This window comes from Citrus sinensis, chromosome 9 (assembly GCF_022201045.2).
Source record: "Citrus sinensis cultivar Valencia sweet orange chromosome 9, DVS_A1.0, whole genome shotgun sequence".
NCBI lineage: Eukaryota > Viridiplantae > Streptophyta > Magnoliopsida > Sapindales > Rutaceae > Citrus > Citrus sinensis.
Window position 1 is genome coordinate 31,793,508 of NC_068564.1, and position 26,931 is coordinate 31,820,438.

The 26,931-nt window shown below is 34.0% G+C and overlaps 4 protein-coding genes across 9 annotated transcripts; 1 reads left to right on the forward strand and 3 right to left on the reverse strand.

The window, feature by feature from the left end:
• Positions 1 to 86: 86 nt before the first annotated feature.
• LOC102629457 (hypothetical protein) lies at positions 87 to 8,350 on the forward strand. Of its 5 annotated transcripts, XR_003064925.2 has the most exons (9): positions 87 to 954; positions 2,297 to 3,595; positions 4,209 to 4,269; positions 4,365 to 4,483; positions 4,849 to 4,939; positions 5,368 to 5,415; positions 5,556 to 5,676; positions 5,767 to 5,804; positions 8,232 to 8,350. XR_003064925.2 is itself a non-coding variant. In XM_025097301.2 (8 exons), exons 2-7 carry the CDS (start codon positions 2,436 to 2,438, stop codon positions 5,661 to 5,663), a joined length of 1,587 nt encoding a protein of 528 aa, XP_024953069.1. In that variant the 5' UTR covers positions 87 to 954; positions 2,297 to 2,435; the 3' UTR covers positions 5,664 to 5,676; positions 8,232 to 8,348. The 5 variants fall into 5 exon arrangements, 4 of the variants coding, with proteins under 4 accessions (XP_024953069.1, XP_024953067.1, XP_024953066.1 ...); XM_025097301.2 differs by lacking the exon at positions 5,767 to 5,804 and having other exon boundaries at positions 8,232 to 8,348; XM_025097299.2 differs by lacking the exon at positions 8,232 to 8,350 and having other exon boundaries at positions 89 to 954; positions 5,767 to 5,825.
• LOC102628825 (pathogenesis-related homeodomain protein) lies at positions 6,509 to 12,551 on the reverse strand. Of its 2 annotated transcripts, none has more exons than XM_025097297.2 (11): positions 12,111 to 12,551; positions 10,612 to 11,160; positions 10,281 to 10,446; positions 9,805 to 9,928; positions 9,600 to 9,703; positions 9,177 to 9,527; positions 8,417 to 8,650; positions 8,224 to 8,313; positions 7,764 to 7,814; positions 7,130 to 7,375; positions 6,509 to 6,877 (listed from the first exon to the last, which is right to left on the reverse strand). In XM_025097297.2, exons 2-11 carry the CDS (start codon positions 11,157 to 11,159, stop codon positions 6,611 to 6,613), a joined length of 2,181 nt encoding a protein of 726 aa, XP_024953065.1. In that variant the 5' UTR covers position 11,160; positions 12,111 to 12,551; the 3' UTR covers positions 6,509 to 6,610. The 2 variants fall into 2 exon arrangements, with proteins under 2 accessions (XP_024953065.1, XP_006474261.1); XM_006474198.4 differs by having other exon boundaries at positions 9,600 to 9,712; positions 12,111 to 12,550.
• Positions 12,552 to 13,891: 1,340 nt separating this feature from the next.
• On the reverse strand, positions 13,892 to 18,274 carry LOC102628521 (uncharacterized). The gene is made up of 2 exons (XM_006474196.4): positions 17,879 to 18,274; positions 13,892 to 14,096 (listed from the first exon to the last, which is right to left on the reverse strand). The coding sequence occupies exon 1, from the start codon at positions 18,155 to 18,157 to the stop codon at positions 17,888 to 17,890; it is 270 nt and encodes an 89-aa protein (XP_006474259.1). The 5' UTR covers positions 18,158 to 18,274; the 3' UTR covers positions 13,892 to 14,096; positions 17,879 to 17,887.
• A 1,684-nt stretch (positions 18,275 to 19,958) lies between these two features.
• Positions 19,959 to 25,444, reverse strand: LOC102612352 (putative clathrin assembly protein At5g57200). Its single transcript, XM_006474581.3, has 15 exons — positions 25,061 to 25,444; positions 24,916 to 24,985; positions 24,723 to 24,820; positions 24,302 to 24,440; positions 24,056 to 24,183; positions 23,863 to 23,955; positions 23,663 to 23,713; positions 23,115 to 23,180; positions 22,955 to 23,020; positions 22,751 to 22,831; positions 22,592 to 22,669; positions 21,504 to 21,683; positions 21,337 to 21,415; positions 20,887 to 21,002; positions 19,959 to 20,561 (listed from the first exon to the last, which is right to left on the reverse strand). Exons 1-15 carry the CDS (start codon positions 25,148 to 25,150, stop codon positions 20,124 to 20,126), a joined length of 1,773 nt encoding a protein of 590 aa, XP_006474644.1. The 5' UTR covers positions 25,151 to 25,444; the 3' UTR covers positions 19,959 to 20,123.
• Between the last annotated feature and the right edge of the window lie 1,487 nt (positions 25,445 to 26,931).

A 26,931-nucleotide genomic window follows, 5' to 3' on the forward strand; every position in this document is an offset into this window, starting at 1 on the left:
TTACACGAGTATTGAATTATAAAGGCACTATATTAGTTTAACTAAAATTCAATATAATATTAAAAATAATGAATTCAGTATAAAATTATAAAAATGTTGAAATTAAAGTAAATATTTGTTAGTTTAAATGATTGGAAGGTCATGTAGATTCAGTGAGGACAATATCTAGGAAAAGATTATGTAGATTCAATTAGAGCAATATATATAATAAAAACATTAACAGACATATAAATGACTAAAGTTTGAAATTGATTGACATGGAATAAGTGCACTAGAGTTTAAATAGTTTTATTAGTTAAATCACTTTAGCCTAGATGTTTTAACTAAAGTTTGAACATTAATACTGAAAGTACCCACAATAAATTATATAGTTAACAGTTTCCAGTTAATTTATTTTTAATTAGACTTCAATTAATTGTCTCCTGATCTCGCCTGATCTCGTTGAAATTTAAAGAGATACGTTTAATTTGAGGTTTAATAAAATAGAATGCATACTTAGTAAAAAGAAAACTAAAAAATATATTAAACGAGCGAAAATTCATTAAAAATTCAACTCTAGTAATACCCAATAAAAAAGATCTTACACACTGCCTAAGTTATTGATTATAACAGAAAACAAACTCTCTATTTTAGATCAATTTTACGATTGTTGCATGTTATAGTGACTGGCTAGTAGTAATTTTTTTTAATCATTGATCAATAGTTATCATCCGATAATCGTAAAATAGAGTGCCCGACTGTCCTCTTCAATTTTTGTGGGAAGAGTTTAGCTTTATTTATTTAACAATATATTTATAAAAAAAAAAAACTAACTTCTTTAAATAATAAATGAACCAAATAAAAGAAGGGTTTCTCATTGGTTTGGCATCTTATTTACGTTGGTTAATTGCACTCTCCTGCTTGGCGAAAAGGGAAGGCCAAAGAGGGTTTCTAATTTACTCTTGAGGGGATTGGGTAAGTTTTCTGGGTTTCCCATTTTTTAAGTTTCATGTTATTTTATTTATTTACTTCTTTAATTTCATACACAAACATCAAGAATCACAATAGTTATTACCTTACTTTTGTTTACAGATTAATTGTACAATCTTTAGACGTTAGAAATTGTTGGTTATTTTAAAGTTCAGCCTGTTATTTTGCCATATCATAGAAATTAACTACTAAATTTAGAACAAGGATGAAGATTTGATCGTAATTTCTGGTTCTTGGTGCTCTCAGATTTTGTATAATGCAGAGAAATAGAAGATAGGGTAGGTGGTCCTTCTTCTTTTTGCCAGTGATGATTAGTTTTTCACCTTTTTCCAATTTTCATTAATGTCTCTTTGTTTTCGTTCTTTAGTTATTATGCATATATATTTGTTATCCTTTTTGTCAGCATTGTGGTAACATTGATTCTGTTGTCAGTGCTAGATATCTAGGTTTCCCTGATTTTAATCTAGTAGTTAATTTCAGAAAATCAGTATTAAGCACTGGGACGATATGGAATTTCATTATTATAGTCGAAAAAGAGTTCAATAATGTAAGCTCGGGTTGTGGTAAAATCTGCTGATATTAGTTTGTTTTCATCATGCGAATCGTGAGAAACACTATAGTTTGCTCATGTGCAAATGGGTAATAGAGAATATTGCTAATTTGTTTCTTCCTCATCATATAGCTTTAAAATTGTTAAAGAACCTTTTTTAAGCAGCAAAGTTATATTGGGTAATTCTGCAATCTTGTGTCCCATAAAGCTTAGAGAATTTTTGTGCACTTGAGGGTGGTAAAAAGGGGACTGTGATGTTTTGGCATTTTTTAGAAATGAGTATTTGCTATGAAGATAGGGAGAAGGATGATGAATTTTTGCTCATTTTCTTGCTTCCCTTGGGGTGTTGGTCTCTGCTGAGTTCAAATATTCCAATCTTTTGGGTATTTAATGCTGTCTTCATTCTCTTTTCATGGACTACTGGTCCATCTGTCCTGTCCAAAACTATGGAACTCATCTGAAATGTCAATTTTCTTGATCAGATCAAGAACTCTGGCAATAGGGTAAATAGGTTAACTATTTAGAAATGACCCATGTTTTGTATCTCTCTTTCTCTTGAATAAAATTTCTTGTATATTTCTCACATTGATGACCCTTTTTGGTGTGAGAATGATGAATATTATGCCGTAAGTACAAACCGCGTTGCCTTCTCATTTTCAAGAACTACTGAACTTATTTTGATGTGTACTATTCAACATGCAGATTTGTCATAACCTACTGACTTCTCTGTTTTGTTCTTTTTCCTTTTTCTTTTTTCCTCCTTCGACAATTATGAAGAGAAAAGGAAGTATGCCCTTGGGAAGTTCTTTATTGTGGATTTGAATTTATATTTGAAACACAAAGAGATATTTGTGGCCTCATTTTGGAGTTCGAAGCTTCATACTCGAAGTTGTTCGTAGAGTTGTCTCAGGTGAAAATGCGGATACAGATTTTTTTGCCTAGTTCAATTGAAGCTGCTATATTTCATGTATCTGACCATGGACAACAAAATTCTTTATGTGATTGGTTGCCTGCTTCTGAAACATGGCAGATGTGTCCCAAATACGATGGGAAAACTGGATCCTCTGAGCAGAATGCTGATACTTTATGCCCCTTAAATTTTGATAGAAATTCCCAGCATTCAACTGTCAGCACAATGTCTGGAAGTACTGCACCTACCCTCGTATACCAGCGACGGAAGTTACGAGGGAACTCTGTTCCCATTTTTTCTACACAGGACCCTGTGAACACAAAGAGAAGTGATGATTGTCTTTCAGTTGTTAGCTTTGATGCTGTTTCAGTGCCAATGGAAGAGCAGCATGCAGTTTCTCTAGCTGAGGTTGGAACTGAAGCTGTTGGAACTCCTATTTTGCCTCCCATTATAAGTCAAAGTGAGCCCCGTCTTTTAAGGTCAGATTCAGTTCAGGAACAAGTTGTTTCTGACAAACTATCCAAAAATATCAGGCACAAAATGGTAGAGATTGACAGTATAAATGACAGTTGCTCATCATCAAAGTCGAATATGGAACTTCTTTCAGCTTCCAAGAAGACTGAAGTGGATGAAACTGGGGAGTGCTCCTCCTCTAGTGCAGTGATGTTAGAGACCACGGGCAAAGATTTGTCAGCGAAGGATCTTTGCATTTCGATACTGAGAAACGAGGGGATGCTTGAAAGATTTTGGCCTACCCAGATTCGTTCTTCTGCAAACGATGTGGATAGTGGCACTGGTTGCAGTGGTATTTGTTCCCGATCATGCAAAATCTGTGGTCGTTCAGAAACTGCATTAAAATTATTACTATGCGATGATTGTGAAGAAGCATTTCATGTAACTTGCTATACTCCCCGTATCAAAATAGTTCCAAGTGATGAATGGTTTTGTCATTTGTGCTTGAAAAAGAAGCATAAAACTTTGAAGGCGACAGCTAGAAAATCACCAAATATTATCAGTGAAAAGGGAAGAGGTAGAAATGCTTCAGCAAAAGGTGAGCCAAGTCCTATAGAATTGATGCTGACGTCCACAGTACCATATACAACTAGCGTTCGAGTTGGCAAAGGTTTTCAAGCAGACATTCCAGATTGGTTAGCTCCAACTAACAAGTATGTTTCATTTGAAACCTCACTTTCTGGACTTTTGGAAGCGGATTGATTCATTGGATTTATCACTCCATTAACTCTTTTAAACATTTTTCCAAAATATATATTTGCTGCATGTGTCATGCAAAAAGGTTTAACGAAATTGGTGTGAATACAATTTCTTTTGGTCTGATTGTCCTTTGCCCTTTTACAGTTATTGCTCGTCATTTTGTTATTGTACCAGGTGACTAGAAGGAAATTGTTTGTGATAGACAAACATAATGTCTTAAACAAGGCAAGTAAAATTTGATTTTTACTTATAGGAACTTTTTCAAAAAGGATATTGATATGTAATACAAACTATAGTGAAGTAGAGGGTATTTGTAGATAAAAAGGTATAAGCAAAATATAACTGATGTGAAAGAGTGCTGGATAAATGGGCACTCTGTCTTGTTTCCTTGTTATATATGGTTTTTGCATCTTGTTCTCGGAAAAGTATTCCTCATCACTGCGTATATGTTTTCCTTGCGAATTGGTGCATTAACTGGATTGTGATGATTGATTTATGGGTTTTTTATAACTGACTCATTGCTTACTTTGTTGTTTGTGACATATTCCTGTTTTCATTTTGGAGCAGTGATGGATATGCTTTGGGTGAACCATTGGAATTGGATACATCAGAATGTCCTAGTTTGCACGTAAGGCTTTGCATCTTATATCATACGTGGTATTTCCATTTGCCATTTGGCTGTACAGTTGCAGTAATATTGGGTTGTCTTTTCTCTTTTGCCAGGATTTGAATTCCTACAACCTTTCTAATCTCAGCTCTATAGGAAACTGGCTTCAATGTAAACAAGTCTTAGAAGGTACAGGTGATGGTGTTGACGGAACTAGCTGTGGGAAGTGGCGCAGGTAAACCCAAAATGATATTGGTTTTATTGCTTTTTGGTTCTTATTCTTCAATGGGAATGTGTGTGTTATTATTTAGCCTAATGTGAGCAGGATTTGAACCAAAGACCTTTTGTGCAGTATAATTAAATGGAGATATTTGATTGGAAAGATTTCATGTTCTTATTCTTCTATTTGTTTGTCCTTTGTTATTGAGTAGACAGTATTTCGTTGAAGCTTTCATGAGTATTATGCTCTGTATTTCCTTGGTGTTTTTCTTTATATTTGTTAATTTATTTTCTAAAATTGATTGTTTAGATATGCTGATAAAATCTCTTGTTAGTAATGCTTAAGTTGGTCTAATATCTAGTACTTTTTTAATCACACAGGGCTCCACTTTTTGAAGTTCAAACTGATGACTGGGAGTGCTTCTGTGCTGTCCAATGGGATCCAACTCATGCTGACTGTGCTGTACCTCAGGTATGTATATCATTCACATCCTCTTCAATAATTTTATAAAATTGATTATCTTTACTGTATATTTTTCAATAATAGAAGCAAAAATATGTTTTTTTTCCCCTTTTTTCCGTGATGTTAGACAGTTTGATTGGGGTATAGTTTGGGGACAACAGTTGAATTTGTTTGATTCTTTGCATCGAGTATAACCAATTGATGATGGGAAGGGAAAGGGGCAATGGCAAATTGATGATCGGAAGGATGAGGGACACTGGAAAATTACTATAAAATTATCTCTAAGAAGCTTTGCAAATTAAACTAAATTTTAATTCATCTGCTTGATGTTTACTTGTTAGTTATTATCACTTGGTGTGTTTGTTTAAGCATGTTTATTTTTTTATAAATTACTTCTCCACATTTGTCCCATATCTTGGTTCTTATATTTTCCTCAGGAACTAGAAACGGACGAAGTTTCAAAGCAACTTAAGTATCTTGAGATGGTATGTTTTGCTGTTCTCACTTTATGTTTTTATGGTCACCCTTTTACTGACCTTGTTGGGAAAATTTCTGCCTTCTTCCTTATTTTGAATTTTTTTTTCTTAGTTTATCTCTGGTTGTTAACATTTCATAATCTGTGCAGCTGAGGTTGCGACTGGATGCTAAACGGCGAAAATTTGATCGGACCAAGAGCCGTCCTCCACAACTCTCAGCAAAGGTTTTGATGAAGTCAGAAACTCAAACTACTTGACCATTTTGTGAAGGTATCCATACTGCTTTACCTTCGCATTGTATTTTGTACATTCAAAATCACACAAAAAGAGGCTGAGCTCTTTGTATTGTAATTTTTGTAGATGGGAGTATTGTGGATTCTGACATATATGTAAGCCAGGTGGCATTTTTGTGGTCTCTTTTCTCTGGTCTTTTCTTCTCCTTTTCCTACTGGATTATTTATATTCTCTATTGAGTTCACAAATCAGCAAAAGAGGTTACCAGTCAGGGTTTATATATTTTGGCAGAATTAATTGGTTACTGACAAATTCAATAGATAACTTATGTCAATAGGAATTTGGAGCTGATTGTCACCCAAGCGGCATTGGTATTCAACCCATATGGTTTTTCCAAATCATTGACCTTATCCTCCCATCATCAAAACGGTGGTGGTGCCGTGTAAATTAGACAGTTTAAGTGAAAAAAGTTTGTACAAGTGTAATTACTCTTTTTACACGATCGGGTAATCAGCTAGATTGATTCTTTTTGTTGTGCACGTATCTTCAAAAGATTAGGCCATACAATTTTGCTAGGATTCACTATCATACATATCAAATTTCAAATTTTGTTAGATATTTCAACTTTTGTGTCACAGAGTTTAAATCAGGGTTTCATCTCATGTTGCAGTTTTGATTCTGTATCAATGTTTGTCTTCAGACTTGTAGTGAATAATGCATAACTGCATTGAATCATTCACTTTTCACAGTATCACAAAACAGGATAGTTCTATCCATTGATTTCTTACTTTAGAAAATAAAATTTAATCGCCTCGAAGCAAATAAATTATAAAAGTGAATATAGAGGAAAAATAAGAAGTAGCAACAGTTAAAAGGAAATTGGCATTAAGCATTTATATTCTATATATAGAATCACCACTGGCAAAACTGTAGGCAAAATGCTTTGCAAATAATAGAGAGTGTACAAATGTCAAAGTTTTTCCCTTAGTTCTGCTATGGGAACATAGACCATATCATATAAATGACTTTTATTTGACTTTTTACTATTTTCAATTTGAAATCTGGATAATGTTTGCTTCAAACATTCCAGTCTACCCTTGGCACGACATAGTCTCTCCATCTCTGCTTCAGCAGCTTGTGATTCACCTGTGGCAACAAATTTGACCTTTTTCGTCTTTTTTGATTTTGCTTTAAGAAGCTTCTTTAAGCTCACATCATCACTCAACTCAATACTGGCCTGAGATATCCCAAATACAAAAAGCAAAGCACAAAGTTTTATCCATGGTCAGTTTATACATGTAGAGACTGAGGTTTGCAAATTACAACTACACTTAAATATTCTTTATGACTTGCAGCAAAAAATCACTATGAGCTCAATTCCCTAAAATAGATTTCAATTTTTAAATCATTGCGAACGACACAGGTAAAATGAAAGAATGAAAGAATAAGAAATTATACAATGGCCAGGGCTTATATATGAACAATATACCTGATTGCTATTTACAGGTGATTCTAGAGAAGCTCTTTTCTGCTGATTTTTCTCGAAGCCGCTGCCACTGCTGACTGATTTTGAATCCTTTTTGGGGTGAATCTTTTTCAAACTCTTTGGGCTGCATACCAGAGTTTCTTCCAAGGAATTCTTGAATGTCAAAACATCTGCATTTTGCTTCTCAGTTTCCAGACTAGATTCCTTGGAGATCCTAGGAGAACCAGGAACCTGTTGTGCACTCTCCACCTATTATGCAAGAGAATTTGTTAAAGCTACCAATTATATGACAGAATAACCTTGCAACATCCTAAAGATTTAAGTTTCATATCCCCAGGGTTAGAATGAAACCAAATAGAAAAAATGTCCTTCCCAGTTCCCATATGCAATAAAAACAGAAGACAGACATCATTAACAGACAATAAATAACTGGAAGATATTATATTGGTTTTCATTGTTTGGAATAACTTTATGAAACAAAGTTAAATTGACTTTCCTTCTATCTTAAGTGGACAAAATGAATATGAAAAATTTAAAACTTTAAGTGCAAGACAAAGATACAGATACTAAAAAAAACAAGAAGAATATAAGACACAAACAAAACATAAGCAATAAAGGACATGGGACAGCAGCTCACCTTTCTGGCTTTCAGTGCTAAGTACCTCGCATTTTTAAACCATTTGTTAACCTGCAAATTGCAATTCAAGTATGAAAAAGTGGATAGCAAAAAAGATAAAAGACTTTTCTTAACAATTAAGGGATGCAAAATTATTCCTCAATAAAATAACATCACGTAGATTAATGCTCCTTTGCCATTTCTAGCTCTTCCTATCATATGCAACTTGATAACTATAGTCAGCTAGTACTCAGCCATTCAAGCAAGTCCAGACTAAATATCATATGTTCTTGGGAGGGAAGTCAACTAGAACCCACAACAAAGTTCCATATACTCCCAGGATGTAGGAAGAAAATAATTTTCTGTACAAATGATTAAGCACTGCTATTGAACTTATGGCACTGATGCAAAACATGAAAAAAGCTGCATCGGTTTCCAGAAATCCTTTTTGTACTTCTATAATGATAGCTCAAGTAATTACCTTCTCAGGTTCAAGACTCAACTCTTTCGACAGATTTTCCTTGACAATTCTAGAGGGAAGTTCATTCTCAGCAAACACTTGACGAAGCTTCTGGTGCAGCGAAAAGGGGAAAGACAAAAAAGCATGGTAATAAACTTCCAGATAATTAAGATTATAAACTGCTCACTGTCTGAAGAATCAAATTTCATACTACCTCTACTGCATTAGGTGGCATTCTGTGAAATGACCTTCTAATTTTTGCATTTGAAGGAAGCTTCTTTTTTACTTCTGCAGTTTTAACTTTGGAACATTTTTCCTCACTTCCGTACAGAGTCATAAGGGAGTTCACTGCATCTGACTCCTTTTCTTTCCGTCTTCTCTTTGCAGGACCCCAGTCTTCATCTTCACTAAGTTGCTCAAATGCAGAAGCATCCTTTCCAAACATTTCCTATCAGAAAGAAAAGATAGAACCCATATGTCACAATTTAGAAAAACAAGCATCTATTGAAATGTATTTGTAATTTGCTACAATTTCCATTACATAATTGTGTTAAAGAGTTAATATATCCGTTGGCAGATTGTGCAATAATATGCATGATAAACTAATTGCTAGAATTTTAACTGGCATCTTATATGTGCCGTAGCTGTTTATTCATTTAATAATTTTTTCTTGTCTTCATTTTCTTTTCAGTTATATTACTTTCATTTCCTCATCCAACCCCCAAACATCATTTCTTCTTTCATTTTCCCCTTTATCCTACAATTATTATTAATATTTCACTCAGAGGTAGAGAGAATAACATTTTTGGAACTTCCTAGCAAATAAATGGATTGACCCGCACTAATAAGCAAATGCCCTTCGTGTAAATTTTGGATTAATGCAAATGTAACACAAAAGAAAAGAGATAACTGTCCAGTAAACCAGTGAAACAATTAATTTCTATTTTTATTTTAAGGAACTTTGATTTACTCACATCATATAACTTCTTATAATCCACTGTCCTTCGCTGCCGACGACCACAGATAATTTCCCCATCACTGGTTTCATCAGAACCTATACTGCTATCAACTGAATAGTTCTTGTAGCCATTGCTCTCCATCTCCCACCTCATAGATTCTGAAAAAGTTTCACTATCTGAAAACCAGCTCAAGCTGGTAGAACTGCTTGGATCATCATCAGTTCCTGCCCTGCTGATGCTGCAGCTGTTCTCCCTCCTTTCAGGATTATAATCATCATCTTCAGAATCATCAGAAGGCCACTCTTCTTCTTGGTTTAATAATGCAGAGCAACCGTCAGGGAAGGCAGCTTCTTCTTTGAAAATGTCCTGTATGATGGAGTGACTTTATTATACAGTGGCAAATTCAATTTATAAATCCCTAGAAAATTCCAAACAAACCTGCCAGTTGCTGTTGACAGAAAAGGAGGTCCCAATGTGAGCATTCATTGATTCTATAATTTCCATTTTACATTCACAAAATTTGCAGAACCAGCCCTGATCTCCTGGAGGTACTGTAAATTATCAATTAAATTAAAAGTCCCATGAAGAAACTGATTAACTCATATCTCCATGAAACAAACACAAAAAATAGAAGTGAGCTTACTGCTTTCAGTGTCCAATGGAGGGTCAAGACATTTTTGGTGGAAAGCACAATTACATGTGCCATCACAGAGTACAATGTCATTATCTGGGAAGGCTTCACGCAACTTGCACTTTGCACAGATTATCTAGATGCAGAAAAAGCAAACAATACAAGTATAATTATGTAATCCAAGTGGAAGATATGATCAAACAGTTAAGTGTCTTCCTAGCAGTGTTATAAGTTATCAACTTATATCGATAACCTGATATCTGTGGACACTCAATAAACCCAGAATTTGACCAACTGACAACAGAAAAGCCTTCTTCCCCTTAGTCTATGAATCAACCATATGGACCAATGTTTATTCCATGGGAAAATTAGAGAATAACCAACCCATTCAACAGCAACCAGAAATTTATAAAACCGGCCTATATCTAGTTTAATTCTAGCTAAGTCACTACAATTTAGCTTAACTGTTACAGGTTACATGGTCTTACATGTTCATGGTGCACAGACCCATCTGTAGCAATAACAGAGCCTTCAATACATCCAACCGAGCTAAGGGAATCAAGCTGCCGGATTGCATCACGTATTCCAATTTTACACTTTAGTATCTGCTTCTTTGCCCGCTGCAATTCCTTCTCTGGCCTTATCTTTTCTCGGCTGCAATTGAAATTCAGATGTTAAGAACACAAATAAGCTCTTCGTCATTTAAAGCTTAACTACGTCATAAAACTAACAACAGGTTCAAATCCCCCGCACTAAGATCAATGAGAAAATCAAGAATCAATAATGTTCTGATTTACAGATCAGAAAAACGGCACATACCTATGACCTTTCCAACCTTCACCAGAATAAGCATCAATAAGGTTCTGCTCCAACTTCATTTTAATCAACAGGTACCTCGTTCTCCTCTGCAATCGTGAAGCTTCATCTAGCTCCACCTTCTCCTTTTGCCGCTTCTTGCTCCTACCCTTCCTTAGTTTCTTTGTTTCACCATCTCCATCAGCCACTTCTCCGTTCCCCTTGGAAATCACTAGTGCAGAATTTTTTCCTTTATGCTTCGATGATGCCCAATTCTTGGAGCCCTTTCTATCAATTTTTATATGCAGATTTTTTTGACTAATCGATTTGCTTTTTGCAAAGTCATCCCCAGCTCCCTTGCTATGAGACTCAGCAACTGTCCTTTTTAACAGGGTTGAATTGACTGTCTTTGACTGACATTTGGATTTAGATCTGAGTTTTTTACTCTTTGATATTTTGCTGCCTTTTTTGAACTTCAACGACGCAATTAGTTCAGACCCTGAATCTTTCTTAGGAAAACAAGATTTTCCAGATTCTGAATGTTTTACTACCTTCTTCCCATCTCCAGGCATACTGTTCCGAAGTGTATAAATATAATTTTAGCATAAATGTCTTCTAACATATGTTACAAAATCACAGTAATTGTTTGTAAAGACAGAAACAAAACAACTACAAAGACTATGGTAACAAGTATCACGAATCAAAAACTCATCGACTATCCTGGTCTTTGCATTTGAAATTTTGTGATGCTCTAAAAAATAAAATAAAAAATAAAAAAACTACTAGAAGAGATGTTCCTGCATCATGTATAAAAATAAAGGTATCATACATGAACTCAAAAAAAAATAAAATAAATAAATAAACTCATCTATCATCCTGGCCTTTGCACTAACATTAACAACCATGAACCGCAGAAGCACTTTAACAAACGAAGCTGAAACCATTATGAGAAGTAAACTCCTAGAAAATAATAACTGTAACTAAACAAAAACTCTTAATTCATATCGCTATGTGCTTCAATTCAATGTTGCTTATTTTCCTAAAGGAAAATTTTCTCATAGATGCAAAAACAAAAAGGAAGACAGAAAGTCAGCGAAGCAGAATGAAAAGCTTGTCAAAACATACAGGTTTTATATGAACATTAAGGCATTCTTTGTTTTCCCCCAGGTACTTCAGAAACGTGAAAATTCTCTTCACATTTTGTTCCCATGAATCATTCAACATAAAATCTTAAACTAACTCATCACTCACACACCAATTGGGAAAGTAACATAAATATTGTGATTCCATAAATCGAGATCACAATTCACAATGTTTTGATATTCATTAGAATCAATTCACAAAGTGTATGATCATCAGAAAGAGCAAATTTAGAAAGATACCCAGATGAGAATCATGCCCAATAAGCCAATAAAAGCAAACAAAGACTGACTGAAAATTTACACGTTAAAGCCATCAAAAAATGAACAAATACTAAATAAAGAGAAGAAGCAAAAGGTAAAGTGTAATGTTTAACAACTCACTTGGCAAATCAAATTTTGCCAGAAAGATTCTTGAAGAAGAAGAAGAAGATCTTGGAATCAAACAAGGTGTTGAGCAGCAACAATGATATGTATTTATAAAGAGAGCACATGTGAGAATTGAAACATTTTTTGGTTAAGTCCCAAAAAGGAGTTTGAAATTTGGGTATTAAAAGTTAAATCAGAGAGTGATGAAAATAATGCAAAAATATTAATGGGGAATTGGGTTATTTTCGAAGCGCCACACAACGGTCAGCTCTTTTTTTCTTTATGGAAGCCTCTTCTTCTTCTTCTCTCTTGTAAATTTGTAAATTCTCTCGTTTGATTTGATTGATCAACAGTCTCTTACAAGGGTGTATTTGGGAGTTCCTACTCATAACAAATGTGCTTCCGAGTTTAAAAGAACTTTGGAAAACACTTGTTGATAATACCATAAAAAGCACTTAGCCAATTCATTCATTTTCAGTTTCAGTTTTAGCGTTGGAATTTTCAAGTTTTGTATTGTTATTTTTAACCTTACATGTAGGTGAGTGTCGTCGATTCCCAAAATTGATGTAGAAGCACTTTTAATATCATAAGAAGCACTTTCAAGTACAGTGCAAAATCGCAGTAATTATATTTATACAAAGGTAGGATAATGTAGCATATATATTTATAAAAAAATTTCTTCTGAAATTCTAGTGTCCAAAATTACCCTATATTTTAAAGAATGAATAGGATAGAGATTTTTATCAATGATCTACATCATACTAGATTATTATTACGCGTTTGCTAATGTAACTTAATTTTACATATAGTTATGGTGATTTGTACATCATATTAATAGTTAAAATTATTTACCCCTACTTATGTAATGAGAATCAATCTAATGAGAGCTATCACGCATGTTATGGTAAGTGACGGTACACATTGTGCACTCTTATTGGAGGACGCTAGACCCCACAGTTAGCTCCTTTAATGAAACATATCGTCGCACATTAGACCAAATGCGCCTATGTAATATAAGTAAAAAAAATTATACACTTTGTTAAATTCAATTCTTATTAAAAAAGGTACCTAAGCAATAAAAACCCTTATTTGAAAGAAAACATTTTCATGAAGAAAAAATCCAAAAGTATTATTTAGCTTATTATCTATGCGTATTAGAACGAAAAGAATTGTTCATTGTTGGGTAATACATAAAATGAAATTTACTCTTATCTTTGAAGGGAAAGGACCAGCACTAACCACTTACTAATGTAGCGAATTTTTGTGAAGAAGAACGTAAACAATTATTCAAGTTCGACGAAACCATTGTTTGTTTGTTTGTTTTTTTTTTTTTTTCCTTCTACTGAAGTGAAGAGAAAGTGAACTTCTTTTACTCTCCTCTAATTCTCTTTGGCACTCACTTTTACTTTGGTTAAATTTATTTTTCCAAAAAAGGAAAGCATCCAAAATCCATTATTTGTGCTTCCCGTGCGAATGCCTACAAGCCTACCCTTTTCAAAATTGCACATTGCTGAAAGTGAAAAGTGATGTTATCACTTATCAGCATTTCACTGCCATCCAATGGATGGTAGCTTTTATGTCCTAAATATAATTTTTCCATTTTAATTGCTTGAGTCATCTACTCATATCAACAGCACTTTAGATAAGGGAGTTTAGATGCAAACTGTATCATTATATGTTGGCATCTGGCTGAAAATTCAAAGCACTTCCCGTCTTCAGTTCCTCATCTAAACTCTCTTTATTTCCAAAATCATTCAAATGTCATTGACTTTTGAGTTTTGACACTGAAACGTTCATACAGAGAGCATGAGAATATCATATCCATTATAGATATCGGCAGTAAGAAATTTGCTTTTCTGCGTAAGGAATTGACTTCAACATTCATGATCAAGTGTATATTTATTTCATCACTTAATACAAGAAGCACCGAAGAAAACAGTATCTGAAAAAATCAAAACAACCATCGATGACCAAATCAACCCCCACGAGGCATGTTGCAACCTGCAAAAACAGGAGAGCATGTGACTGTCAAATTATACTAATTTACTGGACATGAGCAATTGAAAACAAGAGGAAGAAGAATACTCGGTTGCCAAACGCATTGGGGTAAAAATAAAAACCAATACCACAGCTGGTTCTTTTATTCATGATAGCCAAAGACGCATTATTAATTGGAAGAAAGCAAGCAAAAGAACCAGGTATCATTTAGACACAGAGACTCATGAGGCAAATAAATTTGCTGTGATGTAAAACCTTTACAATATAGGATTTGTTATACTATATGGTTTTGAATGTCAGACAATGAAAGAAAAAGTTGGAGTAAGGACCAAGCAGATAGAAGACAGTACTAACAACCAATTACGTAAAATAAGACATCAAGCAATCGATTTTTATTGTTTAGACATTCATATAAAAGAATTTGAAAAAAAGAAATTGCAACAGCAGAAAGAAGTGATCTGACCATCAAATAATCTATTGGGGAGAATGAATTCTATGTGATCATCTCACCTCATCAGTTTGCTGAGGGGTAAAAACCATCCAACCAGGAGTTGACAAGTGAGACGACATGTCAATTGCAAGTGAGACCATCCACTCAATGTTATGGCTAAGGAGATTGAAAATAAAAATCATCTCTCCTCCCACTTATCAGCTTCTGGTTGTAGGGTGCCAACACATCAGCAGGCTGATGTGGTGTGCTGGTCCCTTTCACTTTTACAGACCTAGTAGACGTGGTAACCCTTACTCAGGTTCTTAGAGACCTGCATAGCAAAGAGAACTAGGTCTGCCTTGACCACACTTGTCACAACCTAGGAATTTACCTTTCTAAACCCTGCAACCTACACCAATAGTCATAGCCTAGGAATTAACCCTTCCCCACCAGTCGCCCTTGTCGGTCCTAAGTCAGCCAACAATCATAAGAAAGTCCTGGATGGTGCCATCGCCACCATGTCAGCACACCACCTCCCAAGCATTGTGTATGTGTGGTGAAATGTCACTGGGAGATGGTGCTTTGTCGTGGCACCACCCAAGACTTTCTCAACAATCACACAAGAGACAGAACATATGCATGCAAAATGTGCAAATGCTGCCATTAAATAAAATACGTGAAATTTGAGAGGATCAGCCAACCATCTAAAGGCCTCACCATTTTCAACCATTAGCCATGTACAATCCACAATTAAAATTACAATGATCTGAAGATTTAATGGTGTATAATAAAAGTGCTGAAAACAAAATATCCTAGAGATGCAATCAAATACTTAATAAGGCACACATTTGTGTGGGTATCTAGAGTCCTCCATCATCATTAGCAAAGCCTTAATTCTTGTAGGCTAAGTACACAGGCTTCTCCATGTTCCTCATAGTCTCCAGAATATTTTGGAAGCTTCCGCCAACAATTTAGCCTCGAAAAGGAGGGCTGCACACAAAGTTTTAGATCCTGCATGAGGGCCATTGGTTTGTTTTTTTTCTTTAAATTTCTGAACATGGTGGGGGCTCAATGTCAGAAATTTTGTTTTGGCCACGCAGCCCCCGCCGGGGGGGTGGGGGGGGGGGGGGGGTTTGTTGGTGGTTCTGACTACTGTCTGTCGGATTGAATCCAACGGTTACATGCAAGATCCCATAACAGAAGCTCTCTCTCTCTCTCTCTCTCTCTCTCTCTCTCTCTCTCTCTATATATATATATATAGTAGGAGTCAAATGCAGGATCCCGATGTGGCCATTGGAATTCAATTCCAACGGCCCACTTTCTTTTGGACAGTGGGCCCACCATGTGCAGAAATTAAAAAAAGGGGGAAAAAGGCTAATAAATATAAGTGAAATAAATAAAAAGCTAAAAGAATAGATATATAAGTGAACTAAATAAAAGGCTAAAGAGCAAATATTTTAATAACATATATACAGGATCCCTTCCATTGCGGGATCCAGAGATGGACCTCTTTTAAAAAAAAAAAAAAATCAAATAGCAGTGAATTTTTTTTAAAAAAAGGGGGCTGTTGGATATCAATCCAAGGATAAATGGGCTGTGCTTGCTGGTAAAATGCTTTAAAACAAACTGAGAATACTTTTCAAAAATACATATTTCAAAATAATTTTTGGCTTAGTAAAAATTTGTGTATTATGATAATCCTAAGGAGAAAGTAGGATGCACAATGGAGATACTCATGTGTTCAAGAACTCAATTTGCAAACCTTTCACTCATTTATTCTAGTAATCAAGTAACACTAACTATGGTGACGCCTAAGGACTTCGGACATGATGATCAATGTAAAACTAATTGTGATGGAGGATATATAATGATGTAAAAGAGAATATACCATAGAGCATGTGATAGCATGTCAAGAGATATTCCTAACATCTTTATTACAATTGTAATTCAAGTGATTATATTTTAGCTAATATTGTAAATAGGTGGGTTTATATATGGCTAAACCTTCCCTCAAATCCATGAAGAATATTATTGGAAAGCTATTAGTGTTATCATTTTCTAAAAAACATGTATGCATCATTCTCTACCTGTTCAGTATGTTTGTAGGTTGATTAAGGCTAAGAAGGTTGATGTTTGGTACCCAAGGCCACAAAATTGAAGGATAAATTTCCTTACCGTGATAACTCTCTCTATTTTTCTGATTCAAACATTGATTAAACAATTTTCTAATAAAACAAAAGCATAGATAACCATGAAACACAGAATATGGAAGAGCATCAACATACTATTATAGTCAATTATGCTGTGCATGGACTATTAGATTATGTGATAAAAGATCAAACAACCAATAAGGTGTTGCATGACAATTGTTATGTCGGGTCTAAAGGGTAAGAGAAAACTCAAATTACTTTGTTCAGAAGATATAAACACAAAAATTCAATAAACAAAATCGCTTTCGAATACCCCTGGATTGCATTGTTTGACTCTAAAAGAAAATAGGAGAAAATGCAACAACACAATGAATTGTTAAATCCTCATTTACCTCCAGGATGCATAAGTACAAAATAAAAAGGGAATTTCATTTAGAAAGATTTACCCAAAATACTCAAGTAACTTTCAATGTTTAGCTTCCTATTCATTTTCTAGCATTGGCAGCTAGATAGGTAAATGTTTCATCCTCTGCTCAACTTGTTTTTGCTATCCCATTTTCCTATCTCTCTCCCAGAATTGAAATTAAGAAAGGCACAAAAAAGTTAAAGAGGGAAAGCTCTAAATACCGCCAAATGAGAGATATGTCAAAAATCAAAACAATAACAACAATGAAAAAGAAGTATCATATCCAAACAAACCTCAAATCGGATTTTCTCTACATAGGTAATAAAGAGGAAACCAATAATTTTCTAAAATACAGACATTTGAATCCAATCTGAAAACATTTTCAATTATTATAATTTGCTTTGGGCTTTTCTGATGTATTATATATTTTGAATTTAATTTAAAATGTGTCCAGAAACTGCGTCAGAGACCTCCCATTCGGGGGCATTTTAAAGGTTTTATCTTTTATGTATTCCTTGTGTTCAGAAGCAAAACATTTTGCATATCAAACAAAAAAATAATCAAAAGGTTATATTCCTAGCAGTTTCATCCTAGCTCAGTTGTTATAACAGATCGACAATAATTAATAAAAATCTGCAAACCAAATCAAACACAACATTCAATTTACAGCTAATCGAGGAACATTAACAGAAACCCCATAAGCGAACTCAGAAACAACAATAACCCAGTTAAATCAAAACGCTAACAAGCAAAACCCAGTTAAAATTAACAGCCCAGAAGACATAATCAAGAAATATACCAGCCCAGATCAGTGGCCGTGCTCCTTAGCGTGTTGCTGGTGCTCAAGATGGCGTCGTTCCTCAGGAAGAGCGACGAGATAAGAGAAGATCATGCCGCCGATGCAGACATGGTAAACTGGATCGAACGAGCTTGTTTGAATGTACTTGGCGTGATAATTGTCCAAACCACGCTGCACCGTCTGCTTCACGTAATTCATTGAAAGCATGGGCTTCAGGTAATTTGGCAATTCCTTCACTTTCATTCCCTTTACCTCGTTGTAGATTCTCCTTAGCGACATTTTGGCAGTCTGATTCTGGCTTTCGGTTGAGAGCAAACCCTAATTTTTGTTTTTTCTGATGAGCACGATGCTAAGAGTCGATGAAGGTTTTGTAAAATGGTAAATTGCATGTAGTCACCCAGATATTTTGTAAATGTTACTTAAACTCCTGAACTTTTTAAAATAACAGCCAGACCCTTGATTTGCCGAAGTTGACAGCTAACCAGGAATGGCTAAATTCTTCGCGAGTTTTAAACACTAAATTTTAAATATTTTTTGAGAAAAGAGGTAAGAAATGAGGGAAAAGTATTTCTAAATTTTTAATAAGGTGGGGTTTGATTTTGTATTTTCCCACCTCACCTCTACTCAAATCCCCATTATATATGAGTATTTTTTAATTTTTATTTTATCAATTATAATATTGATTAATAAATTTTTATTTCATTTTTACTTAATATAAATAAGTTATAACTATTAAAAAAAGCATGCGTTATAATACTTATTCAACTTTAGAATATCTTTATGTTTTCTTTCTTAAGGTGCAGCTCTCTTAACATTTTTTAATTTTGATAATCATTCTAAAATATCATTTCAACTTTCTAGAGATTTTTGTAGATAATTTAAATACTTTTTAATGTGGTAATGATTTTATTTAAGTCTCTACTTTTTAATTTACTAAAATTATTTATTTATACCTATTATAGGTTGCGCATGGGGAAAGCGCTCTCCAGTCTCCACACCGAGATTCCTTATCCCCGCCCCACTAAATTTATTGAGAGATGGGGTGGAGAATGGAGGTAAAATTTTTAATGGGGTAGGCCTCCCTACACCCATCCCACCAATTGTCATCCTTATAGCTAAACATCATTGTTTTAGAGGAATTCACAAGTAAACCCCATCATTCCATAAATGGACATACAGACTACTACATAAATTAATTTTATCTATTTTGATGGAGATAAGAACATTATAATACATTAATATTGGTGGACATTATGACATATAATCTAAATTTACGTTATAATCTCCATTTAGATAGACAAAATTTATTAACTAAAAAGAACCTAGTTGTTCATTGAAGTAATCTTTAGATTATGAGTGTCTTTTTCTCATTTGAAATATATTGATATGTCTCCTTATCTACTCATTAGCAATTCGTGACCTTTAAAGCTATGGCTTGTGTATATGTGGATTTAAAATTAGTTGCTACCATCTAATTTTTAATTTGATATTGTATCCGTGTACAATTTGTAATTAGGTTGTATCCAAGTACAATTTTCAAACGCTATTTTAATGTTCCCTTGTTGCATCTGTGTCATGTTAACGTAGAGCATAATGAAAATTTATGTCAACACGATACAACTTAGAGTATCTCCAAAAAACTCTTCAAATAAGATTCTATTTTTTATTTGAAGAGCTATATCAATATTAAACACTTTAAAAGACACGTTAATTTAGATTTTTCAAATAAGATTTGTTTCTTACCCTTCAATATTACCGAGTGAGTTTCTCCCTCTTCTATTAATATTTTATTATTATTTATTGAAAAGATAAGACTGCAATAATTATTATTTATGTTTCTTTTAAAAAATATAATAACAATTCAATTTGATAGTGGGAAAGATTTGATTAAAATAATATTAATTTATTATTATTTGGTGAGTCTTTTGGAGAGGATTATATTTTTCTATACACTTATTTGCCACATCAGTAAGCAAATTGAAATTTAAAGACCCTTTTGGAGATGCTCTTAATCTTCTGAAAGCAGAAGTGAATGTCCAAACTTTCATTCAATTGTGAATATAATACATCATTAATGATCATTGCTTCTGGAAATATGATAGATAATTCCCGAAAGAAAGAATACATTTCATGATTTAATGAGTAAACAAAGAATAAGCTGAAAAGAACTGAACAACAAATGAAAATGATTCTCCTACTTCAAAGAATTAAAGAATGTACTGAAGTTAAGGGGAAGAAAAGGCCTCTAAAGTAACATATGGTTTCCTTGTTGTGGTGTCGAACCATTTGGGAGGGCAAGAAATGGATCTCCAAAAGGATTTGAATAATTCATCTGTTGCATTTGTTGTTGGTGTTGAGGTAATTGAGATTGTTGAGGATACTGAGTTTGATTTTGGTAAGATACCATCATATTCATTTGTTGGTGTTGCTGTTGTTGCTGCTGCAGCATCATTTGCTGTAGGTGTTGGTGTTGCTGCTGCTGCTGTGCCAGTAAGGCCATCTGCACATTTGTTGGAGGTGCTATGCTGTTAGACACTGCGAATGGGTCATGTTGCTGATGCTCAAAGGGATTTGGCACTGCCATTCCTGCATGCCCATATCCTGCATTCTGCAGTTGTATATGCCTCCTCGCACTATCATCTTCGTACAAGCTATCAAGTAATAGCTTGTCGAAGCCACCAGCCTGAACCGAAAAGCAAATCATGATCATGATTTCATTTAAAAGTAATTATTTCTTGCGTAAAGCTTCAGAACACGGATTCACATTTCAAGTCATATGAATGAAAATGCCCCCTGCTTGATAGTTGTGTCTTTTCGTTCTGTTTATAGTCTTTGGATGATATAGATTCAGAGGAAAATGAAAATAAATAGAATATAAATAGATGCACTTTGATGCCCAAGTTGAATTCACCAGTAACATATTTGACAAACTCTCTGCATTAGTCTTCTTTCTAAAAAGCAAAGAATATATTTAGAAAATAAACTTCGTGTAGAGCAAAGAAACTCACCAATTTGCTGTCTACAACTTGGCAATTGTTGTTGCTTGGGGTGGTAACAAGTGCTAGCTCCCATCCACTACCAGAAATTTCTTTCAAAGCACGATTTGAAGATAGTGGATCATTGCCTACAATAATTTATCAAATCAAAAGAAATTGGATCTTAGTAAACAACATACGTAATTAAATGAATGTTCAATATGCAAATTGCAAAGTTCAAAAATAATTTTTTTAGTAAAGGATGTTAATTTGAATAATTAAACCATGAATATGGTCTCAAGCCATAAAGTATCATCATGAAGTTAAGAGTTCTAAGTAGACCTCAAAGCTTCTACAATGTGATTGAAGAACTCAATATTAGTGCAACTCAATATTACGATTCCAAGGACTAGACTTTACAGACCGCACATGCTCGAATGATTATTTTCTTTCTAATAGTTTGACAAGCAGTATTTCACCTACCAGGTTGAACGATAGCGAGAGCCAATGCGTTACTTTCCTCTAGTTCTGCAGCTTTTGGATTTACTTCTTCATTCAGACCCTGTTCAAAAGAAATTGGTTAGGATCAATATCAAGACAGAACTTGCCAAAAGAATTCAAAGGAGAAACAGCATAAATTCCAAATGTACCAGAAGATCTCCAGTAGCTTCTGCTGGTATCAATGGAGCAGGTTCGACCTCCTCTTCTTGAGGCTGGGGTCCTTCCTCTGCTTCTACTAGGGGCTGACTCTCCTCGGGATTTTCTTCTGGCTTTTCACTTTCTACAGGCTCTTCTGGTTTGTCATCTTCTTCTACCGTCTCATGATATTCCTGTTGTTAGAATAATTTTATTACAACTGAAAAATTGAAATGAAAACACAGCACAGTGTTATAAATGAGAAAGGCAATTCGGTTGGATTTCGAAAAATCACGCCAATTTGAGTATGATTTTAGCTGAAAAACATTGAACATTATTGTCCATATTCTTAGACCATGTAGCCTGAGTCTCTAAATGTTTCTAAGAATCAATCACCAGCTTTCAATTTGTGAAGGTCCAGAATTCGTTTGCCTGGACTCTAAATAAGCATATAAAGAAAAATAATTGCAAAAACAGGTGATCAACATTTTTACGGGCCAAAGAACATCTCCATTTTCAAGGATCCATGCCAAAGAAAGCTACATGTTAAACATCTTCTTAAAGGTAACTATTTCTGACCTAATACATAGAGAGAACTCTATATTATCAAAATACAGTTTAGCATAATCACAAGGGGTGCCTAATGTTTGCAAGAAATAAAATGACTTCAGTCCTTGCAATGGCCAACAACGAATGAGCAATTTGGTTGAAACATCAATGTGATGGGACAAAATAATGATCTACCAAAGTGATGAAGTTGAAGTGTGTATTTCTCAGCAGGATGAAGAGGATGTGAACCAAATTATTTACCAGCGCAAGACACAAAAATGCATGCTGGCAGGCACACACCAAAACAAAAAGTAAAAGCATTTGGTATAATCTTGATTAAGAATTGGACATTGAGATTATTTAAATCTAAGCAACCTTTGGATAATGCTATACTACAATCTAGTTCCTGATTTATAGTATTAAGAAAAGAGAGCACATAAACTGTTTTTGAAAATTAATAATATTCCAAAAGCCTTGGATGGACATCTATGAAAGATATGCATACATCCAAAGGAAAGACAAAGCCCAAGACCACATTGATAAGTTTTCTCACCAGTCTCTTCTGAACGGTACCAGACTGGGGTGCTTCTCTAATGTATTCTTCCATAGTTGCAAGAAAAGATGGAGGCGGCTGCTTATTCATAAAATGAAGTTTATAAGATTCATCAAATGGCATTGACTAAAATACTTTAGGTCAGTGCCAGAGAGGAACCTGTCTCAATGTGGGAAATTGAAAGTTCCTTGCTAGCTCCAAACCTTTGCAATATTCATAGAAATCAGCAAGGCTCTCAGCCTGTGTAACCCGCAAAAAGTAATTTAAAAAGTGTGAATAATGATAGAGAGAGAGAGAGAAGAATAAGCTCAACAAGAATGTCTGCACAAAACCAGCTCATCCTAAAGTAAAAGGATAGTAAACCTGCTGGCCAGCTCTTTTGTAAATATTAAGAGCTTTAACTGCATCATGCCTTGACATATCAAAAAACTGCGAAAAAAGGTGTAAAATTCAACATTAAATTGAAAAATGGAAACGTTTGCTGTGCAGACCAAAGTAAACAAAGGCTTCAGTAAAGCCGTACCATGTCCACAAGGTTGATGATTCCATCATTGATGGCACAGTATATTTTAAAACTCTCTTTCAAAACCTACATAAGAAGAATTGTTGGAAGTCAAAACAGCTACTGACAAGCAACGTGAAGAAAAATAGAGATTTACTTTCAGATAATGCGCCGGATTGCATGAATAAAAAAAAAAAAGAGGAAAGTTTTTTTTTTTTTCCTTCTCTGTGTGTTTATTTCAAAAGCAGTTATATATGCATGGCCTCTCATTTTTCATAAGCAAAAATGAGACAAAAGCATACGATTATTCAATTTAAGGTTTCAATTTCCCTTCTAAAATTCAGAAACTCGAGGCACAATTTCATCTTTAACAATAAGTTTGTGCTTATTAAATTTCTCAAAAGGAAAATCCAAGTAAAAAAGAACAAGAAAAGGGCAAATCAAAAAATAAATTTTCTTGCAGAATACAATACAATATTTGCAATGGATTTTCATGTTAATGCCATTACGATTACTGGAGATCCTGTAGAAAGCACGAGTTTTAAAGAATAAAAACAGATCAAGCATACCAAGGCCAAGGCATACTGTACGAGATAATTGTGGTAAGCTGCTCCTTCCGGCTGCAAAATTCAGGGTTAAATCATTATGTCTCTTCTAAGGAAAAGATACAGTACCTAATTCTGTTGGATAAAGATATATACAGTCCAAAATTATATGGATTTAGCATTCGAAGGCCAAATAAATTGAGTAGGTGGCATCAAACAATTACCGAACAACCGATGAGACGGAAAAGAAGTTGTTGCAGTGCAGGCAGCTGCTCCAACAACTCATCACAATTCAAAAGCCTTGTTCGACTGTGTACCTGATACAATCAAGGGAGATACATAATGCTCTATCTCTTTCATCAAGAAATTCCGAATCAGGACTCATAATAAAATTCCAAAATATTATAATGCTGTAACCTTGGTTGCCCCAGGTGATGATTTTGTTAAACGCTCTGACTCAATGTCATATCTCAATATTCTAAAACACTCGAGCCTCTCCTCAAGAAAGAGTGCATAAGTCCGAACCCACGCAGAGCAATCCCAGGCTGCACATGGGAACACGTATCTAAGAAAATGGTACTATATTCAAAAATTGAAACCGTACCCAGAGGTGGTCACAAACATTTTTCCAATTACAAGATAGTGATATAGAAACTAACGTACCAAGAGGGCTTGAGTCATCCTTAAAATTGCTTATTTGGAGAATGTGGCCTCTGTGTGAATAGTTCAAAAGCTCCTCTCTAAATGTAGGATCACCTTCTCTCAATGTCCTGTGAATTACTATCAATGTCTTTATAGCAACCTGGACAAAATATACTAAATGAGATTATAAAAAATTTTTAAAAAAAAAAAAAAAAAAACACACACACACACACACACACATTCATTTAAAATGAAAAAGAAATTAAGGGTTTCTTGCATAGCAATCAACACTATAAGTCTATAACCAATATCACACAACCATACATATATAATCACATTAGTTGAAATAAGTGCTCTAATTTGTTCGCAAAACAAAAAATAACATGTATGGTGAAATTTTAGAAACAAGTAAGAAATCAAAAGCAAAAATGAAAGACTTTACGATCCAATTACGCGTCTTGGACAATCTCTTTGCAAGTGCATGAATGCAGTAAGCCACATCCGCCCGCGGACGTATTACTGATGTTGCAGAAAATAATTCTATAAAACAAAATCTACATTACAAATGGAAACAGAAAAAAGTAAAAACAGATCAAAATCAAAACCTTCAATCAATGAAAATCCAAGAGACTTACTCCTCACGTGGCGTTCTTTCGGAGGACATTCAACGTGATTTGTTGCCTTTACGATTGCAATATCCAAATCCTTCAAAAAAAAATTTAAACATTTCAGCTGAAATTCTTAAACATGAAAATTTAAGAAAAATGGAAATTGTTTTACCTTGAATTCGCTGTTGACTTTTGCGAGCCCGACCTTCGTAGAATCTTTTAGCGCGCCGTACGCTTTTCGAAAACTCTGAAACGTTCCCATTTTTTGTTCTTCCTTTTTTTTTTCTTTCTTGCTTTCGTTTTCAAATTCACGTAAATTAACAAAACGAAAACGTTTTTTTTTATTTCAGCAGAGAACAGAAACAGGAAAGGAGATTGGACGATGAATGATTTTGTTTTCTTCTTCTTCTTCTTCTCTCTGTTTGTTTTCAACAACAATAACAACAAAAATGAAAGAGAACCAAATCAATTCTCTGTGTCTCTCTATCTATTTTCTCTTTCTATTTCTCCAAAATGTGCGCAACGAACGAAATGTTCAGGGGGTGTTTTGGGTAGTTCGCAGCTTTGTTGGAGGGTAACTAAAACTAACTAAATCAAAGTATCAAACGATAAAATTATTCGTTTGATTTGAGAACAGAAAAGCGCGGGTATTTATTGTTTGTTTGTGAAGTTACTGAGATGCCCATCTCATGGCCTCGTTTGATGCTGGAAGGGCATGGGTGATTTCGTCATTTAATTAATTTTTTGATGTTTTTTGGCTGCTGTGGATCCCATGGCCATGGACCCAATGGTATGGAGAAAGTGGATGGGCTGGCCTTCTCTGCTTGACTCCACCTGTTAAATTTTTAATTCGGATAATAAATTAATAAAAGAAGAAATAAGAAATAAATAAATAAGAGAAAAATAATTGTCTGCATGAGATAATTGGGTGGCCGCCGGCCGGGTCCACGAAGAAAAAATAAAGCTACGGCTTGGGAATATTTTCATGAGCAACTGTATTAACTATTTTGAGATTTTTAATTTTTTTTAAAAATATTTTCATAATTTAATTGAAATATAAGATAAATGTAATTAGTTGTATAAAAAATTAAAAATCTTTTTAAAATTCTAAAGTTTAAAAGAGTTTGGAAGTTTTTTGAAAAATTTGTAAAACTTATTAAAGAACTCTCTAAAAAAAAAAGGTAGTTAAAATATAAATTTAAAGAGTGTATGTGTGCACGAGTAATCATGGTAGTGTTCTTAATAATGCGTTGCATTGTTTTTCAGTAGAATTTTATCGTATGCCATTAAAAGAAATATATAAATTATGTTATTTCAAACAATTTAAACATGTGGGTTAATAAAAGAAAAAACAAGTTTGACACATGTAATAATAAAAATAGTTAAATCGTATATGTTTTGTGCATAGATTTCTTCATTATTAGAAAATCTAAGCACAAATGTGATACAGCTTCTTTATGTAAATGCCATTTAAATAAATGTTCAAGAGTAGATATAATGATAATTTTTAGGAGAAATTTTCTATTGGAAAGTTTCTATAAATAAATAAGTTGTTAAAGTTACAATGTTGGTAGCACACAAAATTTCACGAAACAAATAGAACAATGATAGTATGATACTTGTACAAAAGGACAGAAACTAATAAAGTGAATAAGTTTAGGGATAGATATAAAGTTCGGGAAGCACGAGCCAGGCCCAAACCTTCTAATTTTTTTAAAAAATAAAATTATAAATTGAAATAATGAATTCAAATTTGAAAAATAAAATAACGAATAAAAAACTTAAAATTTTAATATTAAATTTTTTTAAGTGTTAATTAGTTGAGAGAGTGGTTGAATTAGAGAATCCAGTATTAAAAAATTAAATATCTAAACTTTTATTTATTTTATTTATTTATTATTTTATTTTAAAATATGTATTTTCTTTAATTTATTGTTGATTATAATAACTTGATTATTATTAACTTATTTCAAGTTTACAACAATTTTAAAAAAAATTAAAAAAAGTAAAAATTCAAGCCCGACCTAAGCCCAACTTAGGCCT